The sequence below is a fragment of the Camellia sinensis genome, chromosome 1, assembly GCF_055761805.1.
Source record: "Camellia sinensis isolate YWXY chromosome 1, ASM5576180v1, whole genome shotgun sequence".
Lineage (NCBI taxonomy): Eukaryota > Viridiplantae > Streptophyta > Magnoliopsida > Ericales > Theaceae > Camellia > Camellia sinensis.
The window spans coordinates 242818278-242843297 of NC_138961.1; the positions used below are offsets into that span (position 1 = coordinate 242818278).

At 38.1% G+C, this 25020-nt stretch overlaps 1 protein-coding gene across 1 annotated transcript; it reads right to left on the reverse strand.

The window, feature by feature from the left end:
- Nucleotides 1-18998: 18998 nt before the first annotated feature.
- Nucleotides 18999-22756, reverse strand: LOC145822996 (metalloendoproteinase 5-MMP-like). Its single transcript, XM_082921699.1, has 4 exons — nucleotides 22721-22756; nucleotides 19890-20116; nucleotides 19461-19527; nucleotides 18999-19010 (listed from the first exon to the last, which is right to left on the reverse strand). Exons 1-4 carry the CDS (start codon nucleotides 22754-22756, stop codon nucleotides 18999-19001), a joined length of 342 nt encoding a protein of 113 aa, XP_082777825.1.
- Between the last annotated feature and the right edge of the window lie 2264 nt (nucleotides 22757-25020).

Genomic DNA, 25020 nt, shown 5'->3' on the forward strand with positions numbered 1-25020 from the left:
AACATACACAATGCTATGAAAATGAAATACCTCGAAATGCGTGCACACAGGCACGCAAACCGAGAAAATGACAGAATGTGATCTAAGATACAACATAGTATGCACTATGCTGTAAAAATGAGATGCCTCGAAATGCGTGCACACGGGCACGCAAACCGAGAAAATGACAGAATGCGATCTAAGATACAACCTAGCATGCACTATGCTGTAAAAATGAGATGCCTCGAAATGCGTGCACACGGGCACGCAAACCGAGAAAATGACATACGCAATGCAAATGACATGAAAATATGATATGGGCTTACACTAACATGAGAGAGCCTCAGCCACACTCACATAAGAGGCCGATGGATGAAAATGAAGTGCCTCGAAATGCGTGCACACGGGCACGCAAACCGAGACAATGGCATATGCAATGCAATATGGCTAAAATGGCATATAGAATGCAACATGAACTTATACTAACATGAGAGAGCCTCAGCCACACTCACATAAGAGGCCGATGGATGAAAATGAAGTGCCTCGAAATACGTGCACACGGGCACGCAAACCGAGACAATGGCATACGCAATGCAATATGGCTAAAATGGCATATAGAATGCAACATGGACTTATACTAACATGAGAGAGCCTCAGCCACACTCACATAAGAGGCCGGTAGATGAAAATGAAGTGCCTCGAAATGCGTGCACACGGGCACACAAACCGAGGCAATGGTATATGCAATGCAATGGCATGAAAATGGCATATGCAAGCATGCTAATGGATTTTCAGCAATGAAATGTGGGAGAAAACAGCCCCGAAATGAGGCGAAAACACACCCGATGCATGGGATCTCTCCCGAAATGCAAAATTAGGCACATAGAATGAACTACAGCTATACCAAACATGCATAATTGGCACATGGAATGAAAAGACAGAAGCAAGGCAGCCCCAAAATAAGCATTTTACTAGTACAAAACATGGCCAAACAGCAAGCAAAGATAGGGCAAAATTAGCATGCGAAAATGGCCCTAAACATGAGATTATGAAGCAACTCACAACTGCTAACTCCAAATGGGTTAGGACCCTTCAACAACATTGAAGAGGGGCCCAAAATACGATGTTTTCCAGAACTATAAAAACCCCAGAAACAAACACAGGTATGGCTGCACTCCCATGCAAGAAAAAGGACCAAAAGGTGGCCAAAGAGGCAAGTGGTATATGCAAAGCCCAAACTAAAAAATTCCCTTCTACAACATTGAAGAGGGACCAAAAATAAGCATATTTACAGAACTGTAAAAACTCCAAAACAATATACAAACATGCTAGAAATGCAATGCAAAATAAGGCTCAAAAGAGGCTATAACATGAGGTATGCAAAATATTCTACAAACAGCCAAAGACCTTTAATGAAACATGAAGAATGGGCCAAAATGAAACTATTTTCAGAACTGTAAAATGGCCAAAAACAAAAGCATGATAGGCTAACAAAACATGCAAGAATGGGGACCAAAAGAGAGATATAACATGAAATGGCATATGGAGGTCCCAAACCATGAAAGGCCCTAAATTAAACATGAAGAATGGACCAAAATGAGACTATTTTCAGTGCTGTAAAATGGCCAAAAACCAAAGCACAATAGGCTGCCAAAGCATGCAAAAATGGGACCAAAAAGGGAGTATAAAGGCAAGTATAGCATGGAGGTCCCAAACAGTGTTGATCCCTTCTTCAATGTTGAAGAGGGGCTCAAAATAAGCCTATTTACAGTTTACATCATGCTCCAAAACAGATCACACACAAGCTAAAAAAAATCATGCAAGAAAACGGTATTTAAGAAGGGTATTGAAGCAAGTGCAATATGGGGGGCTCAAACAGGGTTGAGCCCTTAAGAGAAAGTGAAAATGAGCTCAAAACAAGGCCACTTTCAGTTATGGCCGGAGCTCAAAGCAAAAAGCATATATGGTTAAGAAAAGTTGCAAAAATAAGCCCAAAAAGGGTGAAATAGCAACTCACCCTTGTAGACCAATCTTTGGTTGCTTCTTGGACCAAGTTGCAGCACCTTTAGCCTTTGAGAAGCCCTCCTTGTTGGTGGAAATGGAGTGGTGGTGGTGGTGCTTGGTGGTGGTGAAGGAATGAAGTATAGAACTTTGATGTTTTTGAGGAAATGAGAAAGATAGAGGGAGGTTTGAATGTATATGCTTGAAGGCAATTTCTCTAACCCCTAATACAAGTGTTGGCCCTTGGTTATATGGACCAAAAAGAGGGGCAAAAGGTGGGGGAAAAAGGAGGCAAACTTTCCCCCACAAAATATCCCCCGGATATAGATATTTTCTAGGGGATAAAGCTATACAGCTGTAAAGTGAACAGTGTGAGGATCATGGCCAGCCAGGTATTTTTGTTGCAGGTGGCCGGCCGGCCACACCCCCTAGCCGGCCGGCTAGGGGTCAAAAGGGTCAAGTTGGTTTAGTGGCCGGCCACCACATAATGGTGTCCTCCTATGTGCCCTCAACACAACCCTGTGGTTAAAAGTCCAAGAAAGTGGCTCAAGGGTGTTCAACATTGGCTCGGGAGGAGGGGTTCAAAAGGGTCAAGCAACATTAGTGGCCGGCCACCAACTTTTAGGGTCCTCCCATGTGTGTACATCACAAGTATGTGGTTCAAAGTTCAAGAAAGTGGGCCCAAGGTGTTCAACATTAGCCCGGAAGGAGGGGTTCAAAAGGGTCAAGTAACATTAGTGGCCGGCCACCAACTTTTAGGGTCCTCCCATGTGTGTACATCACAAGTATGTGGTTCAAAGTTCAAGAAAGTGGGCCCAAGGTGTTCAACATTAGCCCGGAAGTGTGAAAAACGGGCGTCGGAGGGCGTCGGAGGATATATAACTGGTTGCTGCAACAATTACTGGCCTCCCACCCTTTAGTGACCTTCTCAGTGATAAAACAGAGGTGCCTGCCAAAAATGAACGAAAACCGTTGCAAAACGAATGTTCGGGGGCCAAAACGCGCAGTTCGAGGTCCCGAAAATGGACTGTTAAGCACCGAAAATGGCATTCGGCCACGAAGTGGGTTTCTCAGACCCCAGTGTCCCTCAAAAGGGAGTAGAAAGGAAGTATGCCAAAAATCAGAACAAACGGAGATGGTTAGGCGGTCCCGAACCGAGGCACACGGCCTGACGGCTCCGAAAACCGGGAACCGGACTCCGAAATGGGCAAAATGGCCTGCGGCCACAAAATGTAGCCCACGACCACTGAGAGATGGTCTACGGGACCTCTCCCTCCCCTCAGAAAAAGAAACAGCGAAAATCGAGCTTGGTTCGCAAACCGAGGCAAGGCACAGAAGAGGGTTCGGAAGTTCGGAGGCAGGGCTCACGGCCGCGACTCTGAAACTTCTGAACGAGCACATTATGCAACATCACCAAGCGCTCAATCGGTGACGTCTGAGTCTCAAGGTCGGTCAAAAATGGAGTGTCTACAAGAGGCCCAATTTTGCAATCTCCTCTTCAAGTCTTTTAAATTCAAGCAAGAATTCTAGATGAATTCAATTTTCTCCTATCTCCCTCTCTCTCTCACGGTTAGGCCTAGAAAGTGGCTAAAGAAAGGTGTATCAAAGTGCATAAATTAAGTCTCAACAATGAATTGAGGAAGTCCCACTCAATGGCAATAAGATAAATAACTAAGTTCAATGATTTAACATTAACAGTGCTAATTTAATTATCCCAAAATCAATTTTAATTAAACCCACTATCAAATCACATAAATTCTAATTAGCATAAAACACTAATCAATTTTTGATTCAGTCGCCGATAAGGCCTTCAATTTACAGTTCGAAATTAAAACACGAACAGATCATTCAGAAATCAAACAGATAGAAATGCATTTAAACCGATACACTCCGGCAATCAGTTCAGAATTTCAGCTTAATTAATTACTTATCATGCTTAATCACAGATTAGCACTAATCAGAGGTGAGGGTTGTCACAGTCTCCCCTCTTTACAAAGAGTTTGGTCCTCCAAACTCGGATTACCTTCATTTTGGAAGAACACTAGATTCAGAGGAAACAGTTCAGGATATCTCTTGATCATATCGTTTTTCCTTTCGCAAGTGGCATAGATGCCACCATGGTTTTGCCAATCCACCTTTACTAATCGGATTTCTTTATTTCTCAACTTTTTGATTCGTTGGTTTATAATCTGAATAGGCCGTTCTTCATAAGTGTAGTTGTCACCTAACACTACACGGGTAGGCTTAATAACATGGAAGGGATCCCGGAGATAATCTCTCAACATTGAATATGGAAGACATTATGCATATGCTCTATTTCAAGAGGAAGCGCTGCTTGATTCGCCACCGGATCAATCTTTTCAATGATTTCATACGGTCCAACATATCTCGGCGCTAGTTTACCCTTAACTCCAAAACAAGTCTGCCCTTTCATTGGTGTTACTTTAACAAAAACATGATCACCCACTTCATATTCCCTGTCTCGCCTTCGGACATCCGCATAACTTTTCTGTCGGCTTTGTGCGGTTTTCAATCTCTGTTGAATCAGTTTCACTTTTTCAGTGATTTTTTATACAATCTCGGGCCCAAGCAAGGGCCCATCTCCAACTTCTGCCCGGCAAATAGGAGATCGACATTTTCTGCCATATAAAGCCTCGAAAGGCGCCATACCAATGCTCGAGTGAAAACTGTTGTTGTAGGCGAATTCAGCTAAAGGTAAATGGCTTTCCTAATTTCCCTGGAAATCAAGAACACACATACGCAATAAATCCTCCAGAGTCTGGATGGTTCTTTCTGACTGACCATCTGTCTGAGGATGGTATGCACTACTCAGTCTCAATTCAGTACCCAATGCTGTCTAAAGACTTTGCCAGAATCTCGATGTAAATTTCGAGTCCCTATCAGAAACAATGGACACATGCACACCATGCAATCTAACAATCTCATCAATATAAATTGTAGCCAATTTGTACGCATTATAAATTGTTTTAACAGGTAAGAAGTGAGCAGATTTAGCCAATCTATCAACAATAACCCAAATTGAATCCATACATTTACTGGAGCGAGGTAAACCAACAATGAAATCCATAGTAATATGTTCTCATTTCCACTCTGGTATTGGTAAGGGTTGCAGTAAGCCTGCGGGTCGTTGATGTTCGGCTTTGACTTATTGGCAATGTAGACATTTCGACACAAAGTCGGCAATTTCTTTCTTCATTCCCGGCCACCAGAAATTAAGTTTCAAGTCTTGGTACATTTTCGTATTTCCCGGATGGATAGACAGTTTTGAGTTGTGGCCTTCCTGCAAAATTTGCCTTTTCAGTTCAGAATCACTTGGTACACACAACCTTCCCTGAAATTTCAATACATTGTTTTCAAATCTAAAGTCCAGCCTTGGTTTGGATTTCCGTTCATCAATGATCTTTTTCAGAAAGTCATCCTGCTGTTGTTTTTCTTTAATCGCCTCAATAAGTGCCGGTTGAGCAGAAATACCAGCTAATGTTCCACCTTGTTCACGCAAAACAATCTCAACTTCAAATTTTTCAAGGTCACATAGCAGTTTTTTCTGTCCGGTGAGCAAACAGGTTGAATTCCCAATTGATTTTCGACTGAGTGCATCAGCAACGGTGTTAGCTTTCCTCGGATGGTACAAAATTTACAGGTCATAGTCTATTATTAATTCTAACCATCTCCGCTGTCTCATGTTCAGTTCTTTTTGTGTGAAGAAGTATTTTAAACTATTGTGGTCTGTGTACACCTCACATGTTGCCCCATATAGGTAGTGACGCCAAAATTTCAATTCAAATACCACGGCAGCAAGTTCTAGGTCATGAGTCGGGTAGTTCTTTTCATATGGCCTCAGTTGTCGGGAAGCATACGCGATAACTTTTCCATTCTGCATTAATACAGATCCCAAACCCTTATAAGAAGCATCACTAAAAATAGTAAATCCATCCGTACCTGAGGGTAGGGTGAGAATCGGTGCAGTCACAAGTCGAGTCTTTAACTCTTGGAAGGCTGATTTTCTCCTGATCGGTCCAGTCAAATGATATTCCCTTCTAAGTCAACTGAGTCAATGATAAGGCAATTTTGGAAAAATCTTTCACAAACCTTCTGTAGTACCCGGCTAAACCCAAGAAACTGCGAACTTTAGTAACATTTGTCGGTCTAGGCTAATTCACCCCTGCTTCAATCTTCTGTGGGTCAACTGAGATGCCATCCTTTCTAATCACATGTCCCAAAAACATAACATTATCAAGCCAAAATTCGTATTTGGTTAGTTTTGCGTACAGTTTCTGTTCTCTTAGGGTCTGTAAAACAATTCTCAAATGATGTTCATGTTCCTCTTTACTCTTGGAATAAATCAAAATGTCATCTATGAAAACAACCACAAATTCATCGAGGAATGGTTTGAAAATTCTGTTCATAAGGTCCATAAATACAGCAGGTGCATTAGTAACTCCGAAAGGCATAACAAGGAATTCATAATGTCCGTACCTCGTTTGGAAGGCAGTCTTTTCAATGTTCTCTGCTTTTACCTTCAACTGATGGTATCCGAATCTAAGGTCAATTTTGGAGAATACTTGAGCACCTCGTAACTGATCAAATAAATCATCAATACGAGGCAATGGGTATCTATTTTTCACTGTTACCTTGTTTAGTTCACGATAGTCAATACAGAGTCTTAGTAAGTCATCTTTCTTTTTTATAAATAAAACTGGTGCGCCCCACGGTGAAGTACTGGGCCTGATGAACTTCTTATCCAACAACTCCTGCAGTTGAACTTTCAGTCTTTCAATTCGATAGGTGCCATTCTATAAGGAGCTTTGGAAACTGGCTATGTACGCGGTAACACTTCAATGGTGAACTCAATCTCTCTACCAATCAAATCCCTTGGCAAATCATCTGGAAAAACATCTGGGAATTCTCTGACTATAGGAATATTATCCACATTAGCTTTAGTATTAGTAGGTACAGTCAATATACAACATAAATACCCCTTACACCCCTTTCAAATTAATTTGAAAGCTTTCATGGATGAAATCAGAAATGGGGGAGGTACTACTCCAACTCCGTTAAACACAAATTCAGGTAAGCCAGGCGGACGGAAAACAACTTGTTTCGTTACACAGTCTATGGTAGCATGATATTTTGTTAACCAGTCTATTCCCAAAATTATATCAAAATGATCAATGTTCAAAGGCAGTAAGTCAATATACAAATGTACATCCCCAACAATAATCTCACATGCAGGATACATATAAGCACAAGTCATGGATCCCCCAATGGGTGAAGATACAACTAACAAATAGTTCATGGGTTCCAGTGGTCTATTTAATTTCCGTGAAAAAGCATGCGAGACATATGAATGTGTAGACCCCGAATCGATCAGAATATATGCATTTTGGGCACAAATTGAGAGTGTACCTGACACAACTATTTCGGTATTCTGCACATCTCCCGGTACAAGTGCAAACACCCGGCCTTGCCTTAAAGGCTCTTTTCCAGTAGCTCTGGGATTAGGTTTCGGTGCAACAGTTGATGCTACGGCGCTTGCTGTAGCTTTACTATGACCTTGAGAAGTGGAAAGGCAATCTTTGACCATGTGGCCCACCTTGCCACACCTGTAACAAGCACCAGAAATTTTATAGCAAACTCCTTGATGCCTTTTTCCACATTCGAAACAGGGTGGTATGGAACCACTTCCCTGACTAGAACTGTTTGTTGACCCTGTGTTCTGCTTTTTATTCGATGAATTGTTCCGGCCTTTCTTAAACTTAAAGCCCCGTCTCTTGCCGCGCCACTCAGTTGCTGGTGTTTTAGTCTGTTTTAATGTTTCGATATTCGACTCAGCTATTATTGCTCGGTTGAGGACATCCACATATTTAAGCAGTTTCAAGACATTAATTCGATCAAGTATCTCGACATTAAGTCCGCCTTCAAACTTCTTGGCCTTTTTATAATCAGTTTCCACCATGTGTGGTGCATATCGGGCAAGTTCAGTGAACTTTGATTCATATTCAGCTACAGACACGGTACCTTGCTTCAACTGTTCAAATTCGGTTACTTTGCGGTCCTTGACACACTGAGGAAAGTACTTTTCGAAGAAGGCTTTTTTAAACTGAGCCCAAGTCATGACATTATTTATATCACGGACAAGCATCCACCACCGCCTAGCTTCTTCTTGCAAGGTAAAGGTGGCCAATAACACTTTGTGTGCCTCCGAACAAGGAAACACTTCGAACAATTTTTCGGTTTCCAAAACCCATGCTTCGGCCTTTAGTGGTTCAAGGCCTCCTTGGAATGATGGTGGTTTCATTTTGCTGAACTTCTGTGTCAGAGCAATTATATCATCATTAACGTTCTGTTCAGGTTGTACTGGAGGAGGTGGGGGCTGTTGGTTCTGTTGTTGCCTTAGGGCCTCAGTCAACAGTTCAACCGTTTTTTCTAACCTTGCCATTCTGGCGTCAGATGATTCAGATTCATCGGCATTCCTTGCATTGTCCATTTCACTATATGCAATACGGTAATAATAAACATAGGAATTGCTTACTTAAGCATATTAGCACATATATTCATGTCATGGCCCACACATACACTTTTTCATGCTCATGCAATGCCCTAATTACTTTTCTAGGACATTTTATAGCTCATTTGGACACGTGCGTGCGGTATAACTTGTGTTTGGTATCGCTCTGATACCACTCTGTCACGACCCAAACCGCCCTATGGGTTTAGCATCGCAACCGGGCAGTAATCAGTGATTACCAAAGGCCTGCTTAACAGAAATGACAGTAATACAGAGTAAGGGGCTAGCGAAAGCCAAACAGTAATAGAAAGATGTCCAATGAGCTATGACATTCTGTATGCAAAAAGACTTTCTGAACATATTCACATACATAACCAAAACATATTTACATAACGAGTGCACATAACATCCAGGTTAGGGATCGAGTCCCTCCAACATAACTGCACAGTCAAGTCTAAAACATTCATTACAAACAGAGACAGAAGGGTGAAACTGAGACACCCCAAAAATAGCCTTGGCTTGACAGATTTGGAACCTCGAAGTGAGGCATAGTGGTTGGCTTGACAAAACAAGAGCTAACCCGATGCTCCTAGCTCCGGTCTGGTGCCTGGACACCTATATATAAATATAAACAGTGAGCTAAAGCCCAGTGAATAACAGCTGTGTAAAGAGGTTAAGAATGAATGTCCTTTCAGTAATTAAACAGTCATATCAGTCATTTAGAAACCAAAGCAGTCATATGTGGTACATCCAATAGCAAAATAGTACAGTAGGTCTTAACAGACCAAACAGTCAGTTGATGGCCATTGTAACAATAAACAGTAGTAGTTCCAATCATTGGAACCAACAGAGATCTCTGTAACAGTAGCAGTAACAGTAACAGTAACAGTAACAGTACAGTAACAGTAAGTTGCTATTGATGCCACAAGTACAGTTCATAAAAATAGGACAAACATTCATTCAGTAAGCATTGTCATTTCAGAAAATAGTACAGTCAATCATTCAGAAATAGATATAATTGAACGTATCTTTACAACATTGTTATTCACAGAGTGCTGGGCTATAGACAAGCTAATGAGCGTCCTTGGATGCCAACCCTACAGTTGCAGAACGAACATACACTCAGGATTAATAACTTAGCCCCTAACATGACTTGGTGTAGTTCTATAACATTATCCTCATTAAGATGCCTTAAACATGGCCTAGGAATGCTTAGGATGGGATGAGGATGCAAAATTACACTTTAAAACACTTTTCAAAATTTTGCTGAAATAGGGGTCTTGCTCGAGCGTGGCTTTCTTCGCTCGAGCGAGCTTACCAAAACAAAGGGGTTGCTCGAGCGTATACTTTCTCGCTCGAGCAGTTTGTAAAAATGCAAAAGTACTGGATGTTGAAAATCCCCGCTCGATGCTCGCTCAAGCGTAAGACACAGCTCTTCGCTCGAGCGTAGGTCTCGTCGCTCGAGCGTAGGTCTCGTCACTCGAGCATGCGTCTGCGTACACAAAAACCTGAGAGCTTGCAATCTACGCTCGAGCCAGCATTCCGTCGCTCGAGCGGAGTTCTGAACAAAAGATGATCGCTCGACATATTTGTCTCCCAAGCTTAAACCAAGCATTCAACACCTCAAAACTCAACCTTTTGGGCTAATTTTCTGGAAAGCACTTGAAAACCAACAATATAACATGTTTTGAAGATCAATTTGTAAAATCAAAGCTCAAGGGTAAGTCAATTGAACACAATTTCAAAGAACTTCAAGAACAATGCAAGAACTTAACATGCATGAGTTCATATAAATTCCAATGCTCTAAAACATGACCAAAAGTAAGATTGAGCTCAAAATCAAGATGAATTCATGGACTATAAAAAAAACATGAACATGCATGTAGAAATTTTTATAGAAAAGACCTTAAAACTCAATGACATGGACATGCATGTAACCATAGCTACTCAATACAACACTTTGAGTCAATTCTAGACTCTAATTAGCAATTTTACCATGGACCAAGCATGTAACAACTTAAATACATAAACCAAAGGATGAATATCCTACCTAGGTTTTGAATTTCAAGGTATGGAAGCCCAATTTTGCAATCTCTTCTTCAAGTTTTCTAAATTCAAGTAAGAATTCTAGATGAATTCAATTTTCTCCTATCTCCCTCACTCTCTCATGGTTAGGCCTAGAAAGTGGCTGAAGAAAGGTGTATCAAAGTGCATAAATTAAGTCTCAACAATGAATTGAGAAATGCCCACTCAATGGCAATAAAGTAAATAACTAAGTTCAATGATTTAACATTAACAATGCTAATTTAATCATTCCAAAACCAATTTTAATTAAACCTACCATAAAATCATATAAATTCTAATTAGCATAAAACACTAATCAATTTCTGATTCAGTCGTCGATAAGGCCTTCAATTTACAGTTCGAAATTAAAACACGAACAGATCATTCAGAAATCAAACAGATAGAAATGCATTTAAACCGATACACTCCGGCAATCAGTTTAGAATTTCAGCTTAATTAATTACTTATCATGCTTAATCATATATTAGCACTAATCGGAGGTGAGGGTTGTCACATTAAGTCCTGTGTAATTTCTTATAGAGTCTTAAGTCCTATTTAGAAATGAACGTATTCCATATGATCCTTCATAAACGTAACGTGACGTGACACTTACATAAACGTAACGTAATGTGACACCTATATAAACGTAACGTAACGTGACACCTATATAAACGTAATGTAACGTGTCACGTTACGTTTCGCATACTTAGTGAGTTTTTATTTTTTTTAAATTGAATGTGAAAATGTTGCTGGTTTATGTTGTTATAGCGATCCCGGTTTTCCCTCCATTGGTTATTGTTTTCTGGACGATGTTTCATAAATGTCTGTTGCTGTGTATGTTTCATTTCCGTCCTTTAATTCCTTATATATGAGTTTTAGGATGTGTTGGGCAGATTTGTAACAGGTTGGTTGTGATTAGAAACAAATGGTTGCTGTCCAGATTTTGGTGTCTTTGCTCGAGCGAGCTCTGTGTTTTAGCTCCTTCGCTCGAGCCAGGGTTCCTTCGCTCGAGCGTGCGTCTGCGTTTGGTTTTGGACCTGAGAGTTGCATTTCTTGGCTCGAGCGAGCTTTCCTTCGCTCGAGCGAGCGAGGACTATGTTTTGGGTTTCTTCGCTCGAGCGAGCTTTTCTTCGCTCGAGCGTGCTTCTGGGTTGCAGACTTGAAGCTTCGAATTGTTGGCTCGAGCGAAGCTTTCTGCGCTCGAGCAAGGTTTCTTTATGTCTGGTCGCTCAAGCGAGGCTCGAATATATCAGTTCACAGCAGCTTATTCTTCTTCAGTTTTCTTCATCTTTTTTGTTCAAACCCTTGAACGACTGTTGCCCCTCTCTCTACACACTTTCTCTCTCTAAGACTTCATCTACTTCTAGAGTGTTCCTACCCTAATCCCTTTGTAGGAAAGATAGAGGGTGGCGTGACCTTCACTTTAATCTGAAAAATAGCGAATTTAGAGCACTTTGGGTTTTCTTCACCTACTCCATCTTATGAGTTTTGACTTAAATTTTAGTCATTTTGATTAGGTGGTGTTGTTTGGTAATTTTGAAAAAGTTAGGGTTTGATTTGAGGTTATAAAGAGGGGTTTTTAAATGTTAAACTCATATGTATGTGAGACCTTGGAAAATGGAAGAATTGTTGTTAAATTGATGAAATTGAACCTTAGGGTTAATATTTGAAAAAGGCGGGAAATGCCCTAATTATGTTGAATAATTAAGTTGAATAATTAATTTGGGAAAAATGCTAAATTGTGTTGAAAGTCATGAAATTGGGAAGTTGTGGGATTGGATGGTGTAGTTGGATTAGTTAATCACTCACCTATGAAAATGTTGTTATTTTATTTGTTCGATAAATTTATTTTCTGTTTAGAGATAACTTCTTTGGGCTATCGGTGGAGGATAGTCTTGATTGTTGTAGACATTGTATGTTGATTAGGGAAAACTGAAACTAATCAAATGTGTTATGTCATTGAATATGACGGTTGAAATGCTACATTGAATATGTGCCTGGATTGATCATTGTATATGATGAACTGTTTAAATACATTGTATATGTATGTTGTTTGGGAGGAGATAGGAGATGTACTCTCAAACCTATTTGAGAGGAGATAGGGGATGGACTCCATTGATAATTGAAGTATTAGAAGTGTTTTGATATGAGTGTAGTCTCATTTATTTGCTTGGCTAGATAATGAGCCATATTTATAAATTTGAATTGGAAGTAAATGAAGGTGTAATGAAACATGAACGTATTGGTCATGGAACTAGAAAGTGTTGTAGGTTGGTTTACAAGTGTTAATCATCTATCGAATGCTAATGTTTTAGTTATTTCTTATATTTGGTTTAGTATATCTCTACTGGGCTTTGGCTCACCCTGTATGGGACATCATTTTCAGGTTCAGGTGATTTGCCACCTCCAAGGACGTACCTTGGGAGGCTTTGAGGCTGTTAGATTTTTTTGTTGTTCTCTTTTGGTATTACATGTAAATTCAAGCCAAGGGCTTAAAGTGTATTTGAGTTAGTACTATATTTTTGTAACCAAGTGTTGGCTTGAAAAGTTGTAAGCCCGTAAGGCATTTACTTTTGTTGTCAACATGTAATACTTTTGTAATGAATACTTTGATATATGGAAATATGCTTTATTCTCTTATGTTTATGCATGTTAAGAATGTGGGTTTATATGTATTATTTTGAGGGCGTTACAATGTTGGTGTCACGTTACGTTTCATATAAATATGATCTATGGTAACATTCAGTTTCTTGTATAAGAAATTGAATGTTGCCATAGATCATAGGTGTCACGTTACGTTTATGTAGGTGTCACGTTACGTTACGTTTATGTAAATATGATCTATAATAATATTCAATTTCCTATATTCAATTTCCTATATAGGAAATTGAATATTGCCATAGATCATAGGTGTCACGTTACGTTTATGTATGTATCACGTTACGTTACGTTTATGTAGGTGTCACGTTACATATAAGTGTCATGTTACGTTACGTTTATATAGATATGATTTACGGTAATATTCAATTTTCTATATATGGTTTTACTATTATTTATGATATTAACAACTAATATTGAGGGTAAATGTGTCAACAAACTTCCCACAGGACTTATGGGAACCTAAGTTTTTTAGTAAGACTATATGTAGCATAAGTCTCCCTAATAGGAGTTATAAATAATTTTTCCCTAAATTTATAAAATAAATCAATTTTTTTTATTAAATATTTTATTTCTTATTTCTATGATATTTTCAACCTACAAAATAAGATAATGTGAATAAAAAATAAAATATTAATTAAAAAATTCTATTCATGCATAAAATTATACAAAAAAATTTATAAAAATTTTGTGGTAATATAATTATTATAAATAAATGCATCTTCAATAGTTTTTTATTTTGAAGTGAATGGGACACGTGTTAAGGAATAATATGGATAAAAAATATGTTAATTCTGAAAAAATTATTATTAAAAATTTAATATATTTTTTAATTTAATACACTTTTTATATTTTTGAAACTATATTTTTTTTTACACATTCTCAATATTAACAAGTGGCATGGGAACACTTATTAATATTTGTCTAATAAAAGTAGGGAAAATTATTTATAAGTCTTATTAGGGAGACTTATGCTACATATGGTCCTACTAAAAAACTTATATTCCCATAGATCATATCTACATAAACGTAATGTAACGTGACACCTACATAAACGTAACATGACATCTATGATCTATGACATGAAATTGAATGTTACCATAGATCATATCTACATAAACGCAACGAAATGTGACACCTACATAAACATAACGTGACACCTATGATCTATAGGAAATTGAATGTTATCATAGATCATATTTATATGAAACGTAACGTGACACCAATATAAACCAGCAACATTTTTACATTCAATTTAAAAAAAAAAAAAAAACTCATTAAGTTTGCGAAACGTAACGTGGCACGTTACGTTACATTTATGTAGGTGTCACATTACGTTACGTTTATGTAGGATCTTGTAGAATACATTCCTATCTAAATAGGACTTGAGACTCTATAAGAAATTACACAGGATTTAACTTACCATAAGTGTCTGAAAAAAAACTTATAAATAAGTCTCCCATAAAAGTATGTATGAATTTTTTATTTATAGCATTACTAATCTATTAAGTATTTTTAATATATTTTATAATTTAAAAAAAAAATTGAAATAAAGAAAAAAAAAGAAAGATTTTATTTAAAAATGATAGTCTTATTAGGTCTTCACGTGACTGGAGATAATTGGAAAGTGTGTATAATTATGATAGATGGGTATACAGGTAATATATGTACATTTTATTTTTTTGATTTTATTTTTATTCTGTGTCTTCTATAATATAATTCAATGGCAATAAAGAAAAATTATTATATTTATATAGAAAATAAATACAAGAATATTTTTTATTTAGGGTTGATTTGAGAATATCAAAAATTAGTCAAAAAGTTATAAATAAAATCAAAAAATTAAACTAAAAAATTAACTAGTATTTCTTTTTCTCTCAATTTTTTTACATAGTTTTTGATAAAAAATTAAAAAATTATTTCAAACATTAAAATTTTGTTACCTTATATTTTAACTAAAATTTTTAAAAATTATTAAAATAGTCTATTCTCAGGCTAATATTAATTTTTACTTATTTTTTTTTAAAAAATTAATCTTGTCACCATTTTTAATTTATTCTTTATAAAAATATCAATATTAAACAATATCTCAAGAAAATTTAATATGTAATTTTTTCACCATTTATAAATAAAATAAGATTAACATATTTTATATATTTTTAATTTATATTTGAAAAAGTTCAAAAAATTTATACCATCTTATATGAAAGTAAATACAATAAAAATATATCATATTCTCAAATTTACTAACATTTTAACAATAGTTTGGTCATTATAGTAAATAAAAATAATATGCAAATAATAAATTTATTCATAATATATGACATTACCTATTAAGCATAAATTTATAATTAATTTTGGTTTCTTATGCTTATTCTTTATTTTTTCAAAATTGTAATTGTGCATAATTTTTTGAAGAAAGAGAAATTATTTTTATCATATTCTCTTATGCTTATTTTTTAGTTTTTCTATCCTTTCTATATTCAGCATAAAATTTTTTCCTCCATATCTAATTTGTATTAATACAAATTTTACTAATTATTTTAATAGTATCCTATTTATTACAATTTTCACTTAAAAAACTCATTATGGTTGAGGTAGATACTCTATTTTAGAGGTATTGTCTAGTTTGTATTAAATAGCTTGGCAATTCAAATTGAAAAAACTAAATCAATAATCATTATAATTAATGAGTAATGTTATATAAGCAAACATATATATAATTTTTATATATAATAATGTAGTTCATTGTGGACCTTTGATTTTAAAATAAAACACCATTAAAAATGAATTTATTTACAATACTAATAGTATGGTTATATCATTCTTTTGAATAAATTTGTTTATAATTTTGTTTTTTTAGATGAGAAGGGAAAAGGAAAAGCTGTTGTCTAACGTCTAGCGAAACCTCAAGGAATTGAGTTTGATGATAAACCATTGTGGAATCATGCGAAGATTCTTAGTATACCATTAGGTGGGGGTGGAAATAGATGTTGCTCCTGCAACTATTGCAATAAGAAAGTAACAGGCTCATATTCAAAAGTCAAGGCTCATTTGTTGAAGTTTCCTAACTGTGAAGTGGAAACCTGCAAAGCTATAGAGGATGATGTTTTTGAAACACTCAAGAAGGAGCATGAAATGACAGAAAAAAGAAGAGCTCAACAACAATTGGATGCAAGGAAAAAAAAATAGCTTATGTGTCTCTACTTGAAGGATCAAACTTGTTTCAAAACAAAAAAAGAAAGGGTTCAATTTCAGGACCTTTGGCGCATTTAACGTGGCAGAAAGAGACATTGCTGATAAACAAGCTACTCGTATGTTCTATGCCTCTGCTCTGTCATTCAATTTAGCAAGGTGTCCTTATTTTATAAAATATTCACAAACCTTGGCAAACCACAAACTATCTGGTTATTCTCCCCCAACATATGATAGGTTGCAGACAACATTGCTTGCACAAGAAAATGCACATGTGAATAGAAAGCTTCAGCCCATAAAAGATTCATGGAAAAAGAAAGGAGTATCCATATATTCTGATGGATGGTCAAATAGACAGAAGAGACCGCTCATAAACATAATGGCGGCATCTGTTGGTGGAGCAATGTTTGTGAAAGCAATTGATGCAAGTGGAAATATAAAAGATGCAAATTATGTTGCGAACATATTTCTATCAGTGATTGAAGAAATTGGGAAGCAGAATATTGTTCAAATTGTTACAGATAATGGGTCTAATTTTAAGGCTGTTGGGTTGACAATTGAAAGTAAGTATCCTCACATTTTTTGGACACCATGTGTAGTGCATAGTCTGAATTGGGCATTAAAGAGTATGTGTGAACCCCCCCCCCAAAGTTCATCTCAACATTCTAAATGTAAATGGATAGCCAACTCAGTCATTGATGTTCATAATATAAGAAATTTCATAGTGAATCATAGCTTGCCAAATGCCATTTTCAAAAGTTACTCAAATTTGGAATTACTAAAGGTTGCAGAAACAAGGTTTGCATCACACATTGTCATGGCTAAACGTTTGAAGGAAATAAAGCCAGCATTAGAGAAAATGGTGATGAATGCAAGATGGAAGATTTACAAAGGAGATGGAAAGAATCCAGTGGATGCTAAAGCTTGTGAGGTGAAGCAATCATAGTAAATGATGTTTGGTGGGATGACTTGGATTACTTTTTGAGTTTTACAGAGCCTGTTGTTGACATGTTAAGGGTTGCAGACACTGATGCTCCTGTGTTGCATTCTATATATGATATGTGGGACACCATGATAGAAAATGTGAAAGCAATTATATTTGAGCATGAAGACAAAGATAATATCACAGGACAATCAAATTTCTTTGACACGATTCATGAAATTTAGAAGCTAGATGGGCCAAAAGCAACACACCTCTGCATTACATAGCTCATTCCTTGGTTCCTAAGTATTATCATGAGTCTTGGCTTCAAGGTGGAAGTAATGGCATTCGGCAATTGGCACCGCATGAAGATGAAGAAGTGTCTACTAACCGGAGCAAGTGTTTTGAGCGGCTATTTCAAAAAAATACAACTCATCTGCGAAATTTTTATGTTAAATATGGTGCTTTTTCAAGTGGATTCGGCTATTTCAATCAGCCATATGTTATTGAAGCAAGAATGCATAAGGAGCCAATTTTTTGGTGGGCTAATCGTGGTGCTTCAACACCATTGTTGCAAGGGTTAGCATTTAAGTTGATGTCACAACCAACTTCTTCATCATGTTGTGAGAGAAATTTGAGCACTTATGGTCCTATTCATAGCACCAAAAGAAATAGGTTGGCAAGTAGTAGAGCTGAAGATCTAGTCTTTGTACATTGCAACATAATTAACGATGTTATCAAGAAAGAAAAAGAGTACAAGGAAGGCCCTTCAAAGTATTGGAATTTATGTAAGTTTGCTAATTTATTAATCTTGTTTTCTTTCTTCTACTAGTTGAACTTAAATTTTTTTTGTTTTTTGGATTAGTTATTGACTTTTACATGATTGTGGCTGGAGATAGGTTTGACATTGATGGATCTCCAATTGAGTTTACTGAACTTTCCATCAATGAACCTGTGTTGGAGCTTGTGACTTTTGATGATGCAATGGAGGAGGTTCAACCTGATGGTGTTGATCATGGTTAACCTTAGATGCTTAACTTTTGGACTACCTTGATTTGATCTTTTGCCTTTTCATATATTGATGTTTATGTAAAGACTATATATAATTTTTTATTATTATTTTTTTTTATTTTTTTTTTGACATTTTGTGGTGTGGTGGAGATGATCAGTGAACTATGAATAGTTGACTTGACATACAAAACTTATCATTTTTGTAAATCTAAATTTGATTATCTCAATGAACTTGAAGGTAGTTTTTTTTTATCATAATGTTTATATTTGTATGCAAAGGAGGTTTTACGGGACGCAATTAGAGATGTTTGTGGGAATGTTGTGAATCAATGTATTGGTATAGTTGCTGACAAGTTTAAGGCTAAAGCATTGAAGAGCTTAGAAGCTCAACATTATTGGATGATCAATCTTCCTTGTCAATTTCAAGGATTCAATAGTTTGATTAAGGATTTTACTAAGGAGCTTTGACATCATTCACGATTTGAATTTATAATATGCTATGCTACAATTCTAATGATATAGAATATTATAGGTGTAGTCAAAGTCACACATTTTAAACTTGATCAAGCAAGCATCCATATCATTTTCTTGTCTTTTTTTGCTTAATTTATATTTTATACACAATGATTTTTTTTTTATTTATTGCCTAAACTGATAGTGATAAGGAATTATGCAGCTAAAATGGTGAAAGAACATGTGAATTGTGGGAGGTTGGAAGCACTAATGAATCAGGTATGTGCCTAGGTTCTACATTCATTTCATAATAAATTACTTTTTTCTCCTTCTATGTATTTTTTTTAAACTTTAACAATCTTGGTATTGATCATTATGATGCATAGATTATGTAGTTAGTACAATATAAAATTTCTACTGATATTTTATATGTTGTGTCCCTGTATCCGTATCTATTTTTTGGACACTTTTTAGCCGAGTCCCCGTATCCTTATTTTTACGAATAGGAGAATCTGATGCCTAGACACATACCCATATCTGACACCTACACCTAAGTCCGTGTAACATAACCTTTGATATCATCAGGGTGAAGATGCCTCTTGATACCTCCCGAAAATTTGGCATACATAATGGCATCCTTAACATTACATGTGTAAGCCCAAGAAGATGCCCTATTTCGTGCACTGCCACTGACTCCAAGTCGACTTGATTACTGCTGGTTGGATTAGTGCTCCATTACTCATCTGCGTCAAAATGGAACCTCCCATTTGTTGGTGGAAGAGCATGTGCATGACCCAGAATTCCTTCGGGTCTGTCAAATGATGGACACACCGAACAATGATACCTTTGATCAGTCCTATCACAATGTCACTACGCTTGCCAGTAACCTCTTAAAATGTGAAACGGCTCACATGTTGTCATCTCTTGAAAGCTCGATTGCAAACAGACCTCAATGTACCTCCTGGGACAACTGGTGCAGTAGAACTAATGCGATAAGTGAGATGTATCTTTAAATGGGGCCATGTCGTCATTCCTGGATAAAATGCAAAATAAGAAACCACATGGGAAAGTCTGGGTTATACAATTATTGTTCCTTTTGTCATTGAATTTGCATTATTCATAAAATCAGCTACCCCATATCTTGGAAGCTCCATTTCTTTGATTGTGTTAGCATATAGTATTCCAAAAATGTTCAAATGATAATTAGCTTGGTACAATTTGACTGCTGAATCTAAAAGTTCATCAAATTTGTCATCATTTACATGGATAACATTCTTGCCCTTTGAAACATTGTAGTTTAGTACCTAAGCCTTTCAAGGTAAACACTTCAGATCACTAAGGTCTTTCACTACTTGGTCCTAATGACATCCCTTTAGACGCCGGAGGAAGTTGAAGCATTGACCTCTTAGTTTTGAATCTTCTGATTGGACGATGAAAGGCACTGTCATGAAGAAAAGTGAATTTTGTATGAGAAAATAGACAATATTAGGTGCCATTATTAGTTTTTGATGGCCATGAAGAAAAGTTTTGTTTTTGTGATGGTTTCAATTGAATTCCAACAATAATGCGTTGACAGGTTTTAGTATATATATATAGAAGGAGATCCCAACAGTGCCCCTTTAAAGATAATTAATACATGATAGAAGGGAGACCAACATATTTACTATTTAGATAGATCTTAATTAGATTTTGTTGGCATGTGTTTTGCGATTTACTTTGCCATTTGAAGTACCTATTGTAAAGTTATTTAATTGACTCAAATGTCAAATTTACTCCTATTGTTTCAATGTCATATATTCAGACACAATACAATTTTACTACTGAGAGGGTAATTTGTAAACAAATTGGGCCGAGCTAGGAAGAGTCTTCTTTGGGAGTTGGGCTACGTAATGGGCCGAGATAAGGGCTGGTGTAGCTCGGTTTAAGGCCAAGAAGACATCTCATATTTCAGGTTTGGGCCGAACTATGGGCCGAGGTAATTATTTATGTAGCACGGTCCTTGATCATCTAAACATCGGGTCGGTCAGAGATGGGCTACCAGTGGCCTGACTCAGCTATTCTGGACTGAGGTATCACTGAAGGGAGGATCGAGCTAAAGGATAGCTCTGTAGGGCATCATCTCAAAGTCAAGACTGACAATGGTGCTTAAAGTATCACTGAGCTATGTGAACACAGTTGACCGCAGTGTCAGCCGAGGTAAGGGTTCAGCCATCTCACTTGGCTTGCAGTGATGAGAGTGTTTTAAGGATAAGCATTATCCTTGGACTTGAGACTTCTAGGAGGACTCTGTTGAGGAGAGTAGAGTCCTACTAGGATTGTGCAAACCATCTCACTTGGTTGGTAGTGAGTAGGGTGTGTGATTCCTAGGAGGACTCTTATAAGGAGAGTTGGAATCCTACTAAGATTGTGCCAAGCAGATTCTATAAAAGCTCATGACAAACCTATGTACAGGTATCCCAATTCTTACTCTATAATACACAGAGCTTTTGTGTCTATTGTCTATTTGCTGACTTAGGTGTCGGAGGGGTTTTCGGCACACACCCGCCGGCTGGCTCACGTTTGTGTTTTCAAGAAGTAAAGGGACGACGTCTGGAGGAGCGCAAACTTGATTAACAGGATCATACGAGAAGAATTATTTTGTTCTGGCACAATTGGCACCGTCTGTGGGAATTTCACGAAGGACAAAACCTCTTAATCAAGTTTACCTCTCTAGCTGAAAGCAATGGCGCACAACGAAGACTTACCACATTCTGCTATTGATTGGAAGACCTTGGGAGGGAGTGCAAGGGTGCGAAGGCTTGCCTTATGTACCACCCATGGCAGAATTAGATCCCCAGCGACGGAATCCACGAAGAGAGGCGCGAGAAAGACGGGGCTCAAGTCTATACCGCTCTCAAAGCCCTGATAGACAGAGGCGGAGGATAGATCCTCAGGTTCTAGAAGATCGCGTAAGGGAGCAAGACGAAGTAATAAGAAGAATGACGGCTGACCTAGAGACTATGAAGCGCCAGATAAAAGGCGAAGGGGTGGCAACAGAAGAGAGGCACAAAGGCAACACGCGCTCTTACCACTCAAAAGATGGTTACAGGCAAGTCACACCGTCACAAACTGAAAGTAGAAGCCTCCGGACAGGCGATACACAATCGAGGACTTCCAAGACTCGTTACTCCAGGTCTGAGAAAACGAGGACTGAAAGGTCTGATACGGAGGAAAGTAGTTATCGGTCCTCGTATTCACACCAAACGACATCTAGGCACACAAAGTTGCCTAGGTCGGCAGACTTGTGGACGATGTTAGAGGAAAAAACTCAAAGGAGAGAAAACGCTTAGGCTCGCGACCCTCGCAGAGTTTTTGCACTACAACAGTTGGCTCCTAGGACACATATTTGCCTACGAAGCAACAGACAAAGCGTTAGCATGATTACAGAGCTCGTCATTCGTTCTAGCAATAGAGGATGCACAATTACCCTCAGGCTTCCGCCAGCCCAAATTCAGTACATATGAGGGAAAGTCGGACCCTTACATGCACTTTCGCCACTTTCGCCAGGATATGGTGGTGTATCGGCGAAACGAGGCTCTAATGTGTATCATATTTCCTTCCAGCCTTGGTGACCTGGGTCTAACATGGTTTGAAAGGTTACCAGAAGGTAGCATAGCTTCATGGGCGCAACTAGCAGATGCATTTGTGACTAGATTCAGAACAAACACCAAGACACCTGTAGAGATTGACCAGCTTCTTTCCATAGATATGGGCGAGAAGGAAACATTGAAATCTTACAACAACCGATATTGAGAAACTTTTAATCAGATTGGAAATTGCCCTACAAACCTAGTTATTGCACAGTATAAGTGGGGTATGCCAGTGGGTCATAAGTTGAGGGATTCAATGACAATGACGCCGCCTCTTACCATGGAAGCCCTGATGGAGAGAGTGCACCAACACATCTTGGTAGAGGAAGATGGGATGTGCACCAAGGCAAAGTCCGATACAAACAACGATGTCGGACAGAACACCTTCGACAAAAGTTGGTACGGTCGACAAGAAGGACCAATTAAGTAAAAAATCTTTGCCCAACTGAGGGCAAAATGGGTTGGCAGGTTTGACCAACTCTTTCTAACAAGTCTTTGCCCGACTGGGGGGCAATAAAAAAGGTTGGCAGGTTTGACCAACACTTTTTTCATTCTTTAGCCGAGATAAAGATCTAGGCTTCAGAAGGTTGGCAGGTTTGACCAACATTTAGTCCATCGGCTGAGATAAGGATCTAGGCTGACGGAATTTTGGCAGGTTGGGCTAAACATATCCTGTTCTTCAGCCGAGATAAGGATTAAGGCTGAAGAAGGTTAGCAGGTTTGACCAACATCTAGTCCATCAGCCGAGATTAGGATCTAGGCTGACGGAAGACTGGCAAGTTGGGCCAAACATATTCTGTTCTTTAGCTGAGATAAGGATCAAGACTGAAGAAGGTTAGCAGGTTTGACCAACACTTTTCATTTTTTAGCCGAGATCAGGATCTAGGCTCAAGAAGGTTGGCAGGTTTGACCAACAAATTTTTGACACTCTTCCACCGGGATGATAGTTACCTCGGCCAAAGCAAGTTGGCAAGTTTGACTAACAAATTTTTGGCACTCTTTGATTGGGATAATAGTTACCTTGGTCAAAGCAGGTTGGCAGGTTTGGCCAACAAAAATTTTTGCACTCTTTGGCTGGGATAATAGTTACCTCGACCAAAGCAGGTTGGCAGGATTAGTAAACTGAGTTAGTCTGCTCGGCGAGACACAAAAAGAACGACTTGTCGTACAATTGCGAGCTCGAAAGTTATATACATTGAAGGCAAAAACGTGGGGTTATTCAAAATTTTAGAGGTATATGACGGGCACGCCATGTATCCTGGGAATGACGTTGTACCAGATTAGTGGAAGGACATGTTGAGCAACTGACGAGGCTTATTGGGGCCAAACGAGCTGTGAAACCGAACAACTTTTTAGCTCGACAAAGTGGGGCGTTCTTAGCTTGGCTGGAGGAAAAATAATCTCAATCATGCTACGCAGATGGAATTAAGGGGCAATTGAGAGGGTAATTTGTAAACAAATTGGGTCGAGCTAGGAAGAGTCTTCTTTGGGAGTTGGGCCACGTAATGGGCCGAGATGAGGACTGGTGTAGCTCGGTCTAAGGCCAAGAAGACATCTCATATTTCAGGTTTGGGCCGAACTATGGGCTGCGGTAATTATTTATGTAGCACGGTCCTTGATCATCTAAACATCGGGTCGGTCAGAGATGGGTTACCAGTGGCCTGACCTAGCTAGGGAGGACCGAGGTATCACTAGAGGGAGGACCGAGCTAAAGGATAGCTCTGTAGGGCGTCATCTCAAAGTCAAGACTGACAGTGGTGCTTAAAGTATCACTGAGCTGTGTGAACACAGTTGACCGCAGTGTCAGCCGAGGTAAGGGTTCAGCCATCTCACTTGGCTTGCAGTGATGAGAGTGTTTTAAGGATAAACATTATCCTTGGACTTGAGACTCCTAGGAGGACTCTGCTGAGGAGTGTAGAGTCCTACTAGGATTGTGCAAACTATCTCACTTGGTTGGTAGTGAGTAGGGTGTGTGATTCCTAGGAGGACTCTTATAAAGAGAGTTGGAATCGTACTAGAATTGTGTCAGGCAGAATCTATAAAAGCTCATGACAGACCTATGTACAGGTATCCCAATTCTTACTCTAGAATACACAGAGCTTTTGTGTCTATTGTCTATTTGCTGACTTAGGTATCGGAGGGGTTTCCGGCACACACTCGCCGGCTAGCTCACGTTTGTGTTTTTAGGAAGTAAAGTAACGACGTCTGGAGGAGTGCAAACTTGATTAACAGGATCATACGAGAAGAATTATTCGTTCTGGCACAACTACATAACAACATAACATCATCTTTGGATAATGGGTAAAAAAGAATGGACACATGACCGATACAGAAACCAATAACAAACAATGTTAGCAAAAAAGATATAAAACCATCTTTTTTATTTTCTTGAACTTTTAGAGTCACTTGTTGTAGTTTTTCCAACATTTGGAGTAAGAGTTATAGAATTTATATGGGATATTTACCAATAAATCCTATCTGACAAACAGTTTTACCGATTGGTCCTAAGGTTATTTCTATTGTTTTGATTAGTCCTATTAGTGGGGGAATATCTTACCAATTGATTCTATTTCCTTTGT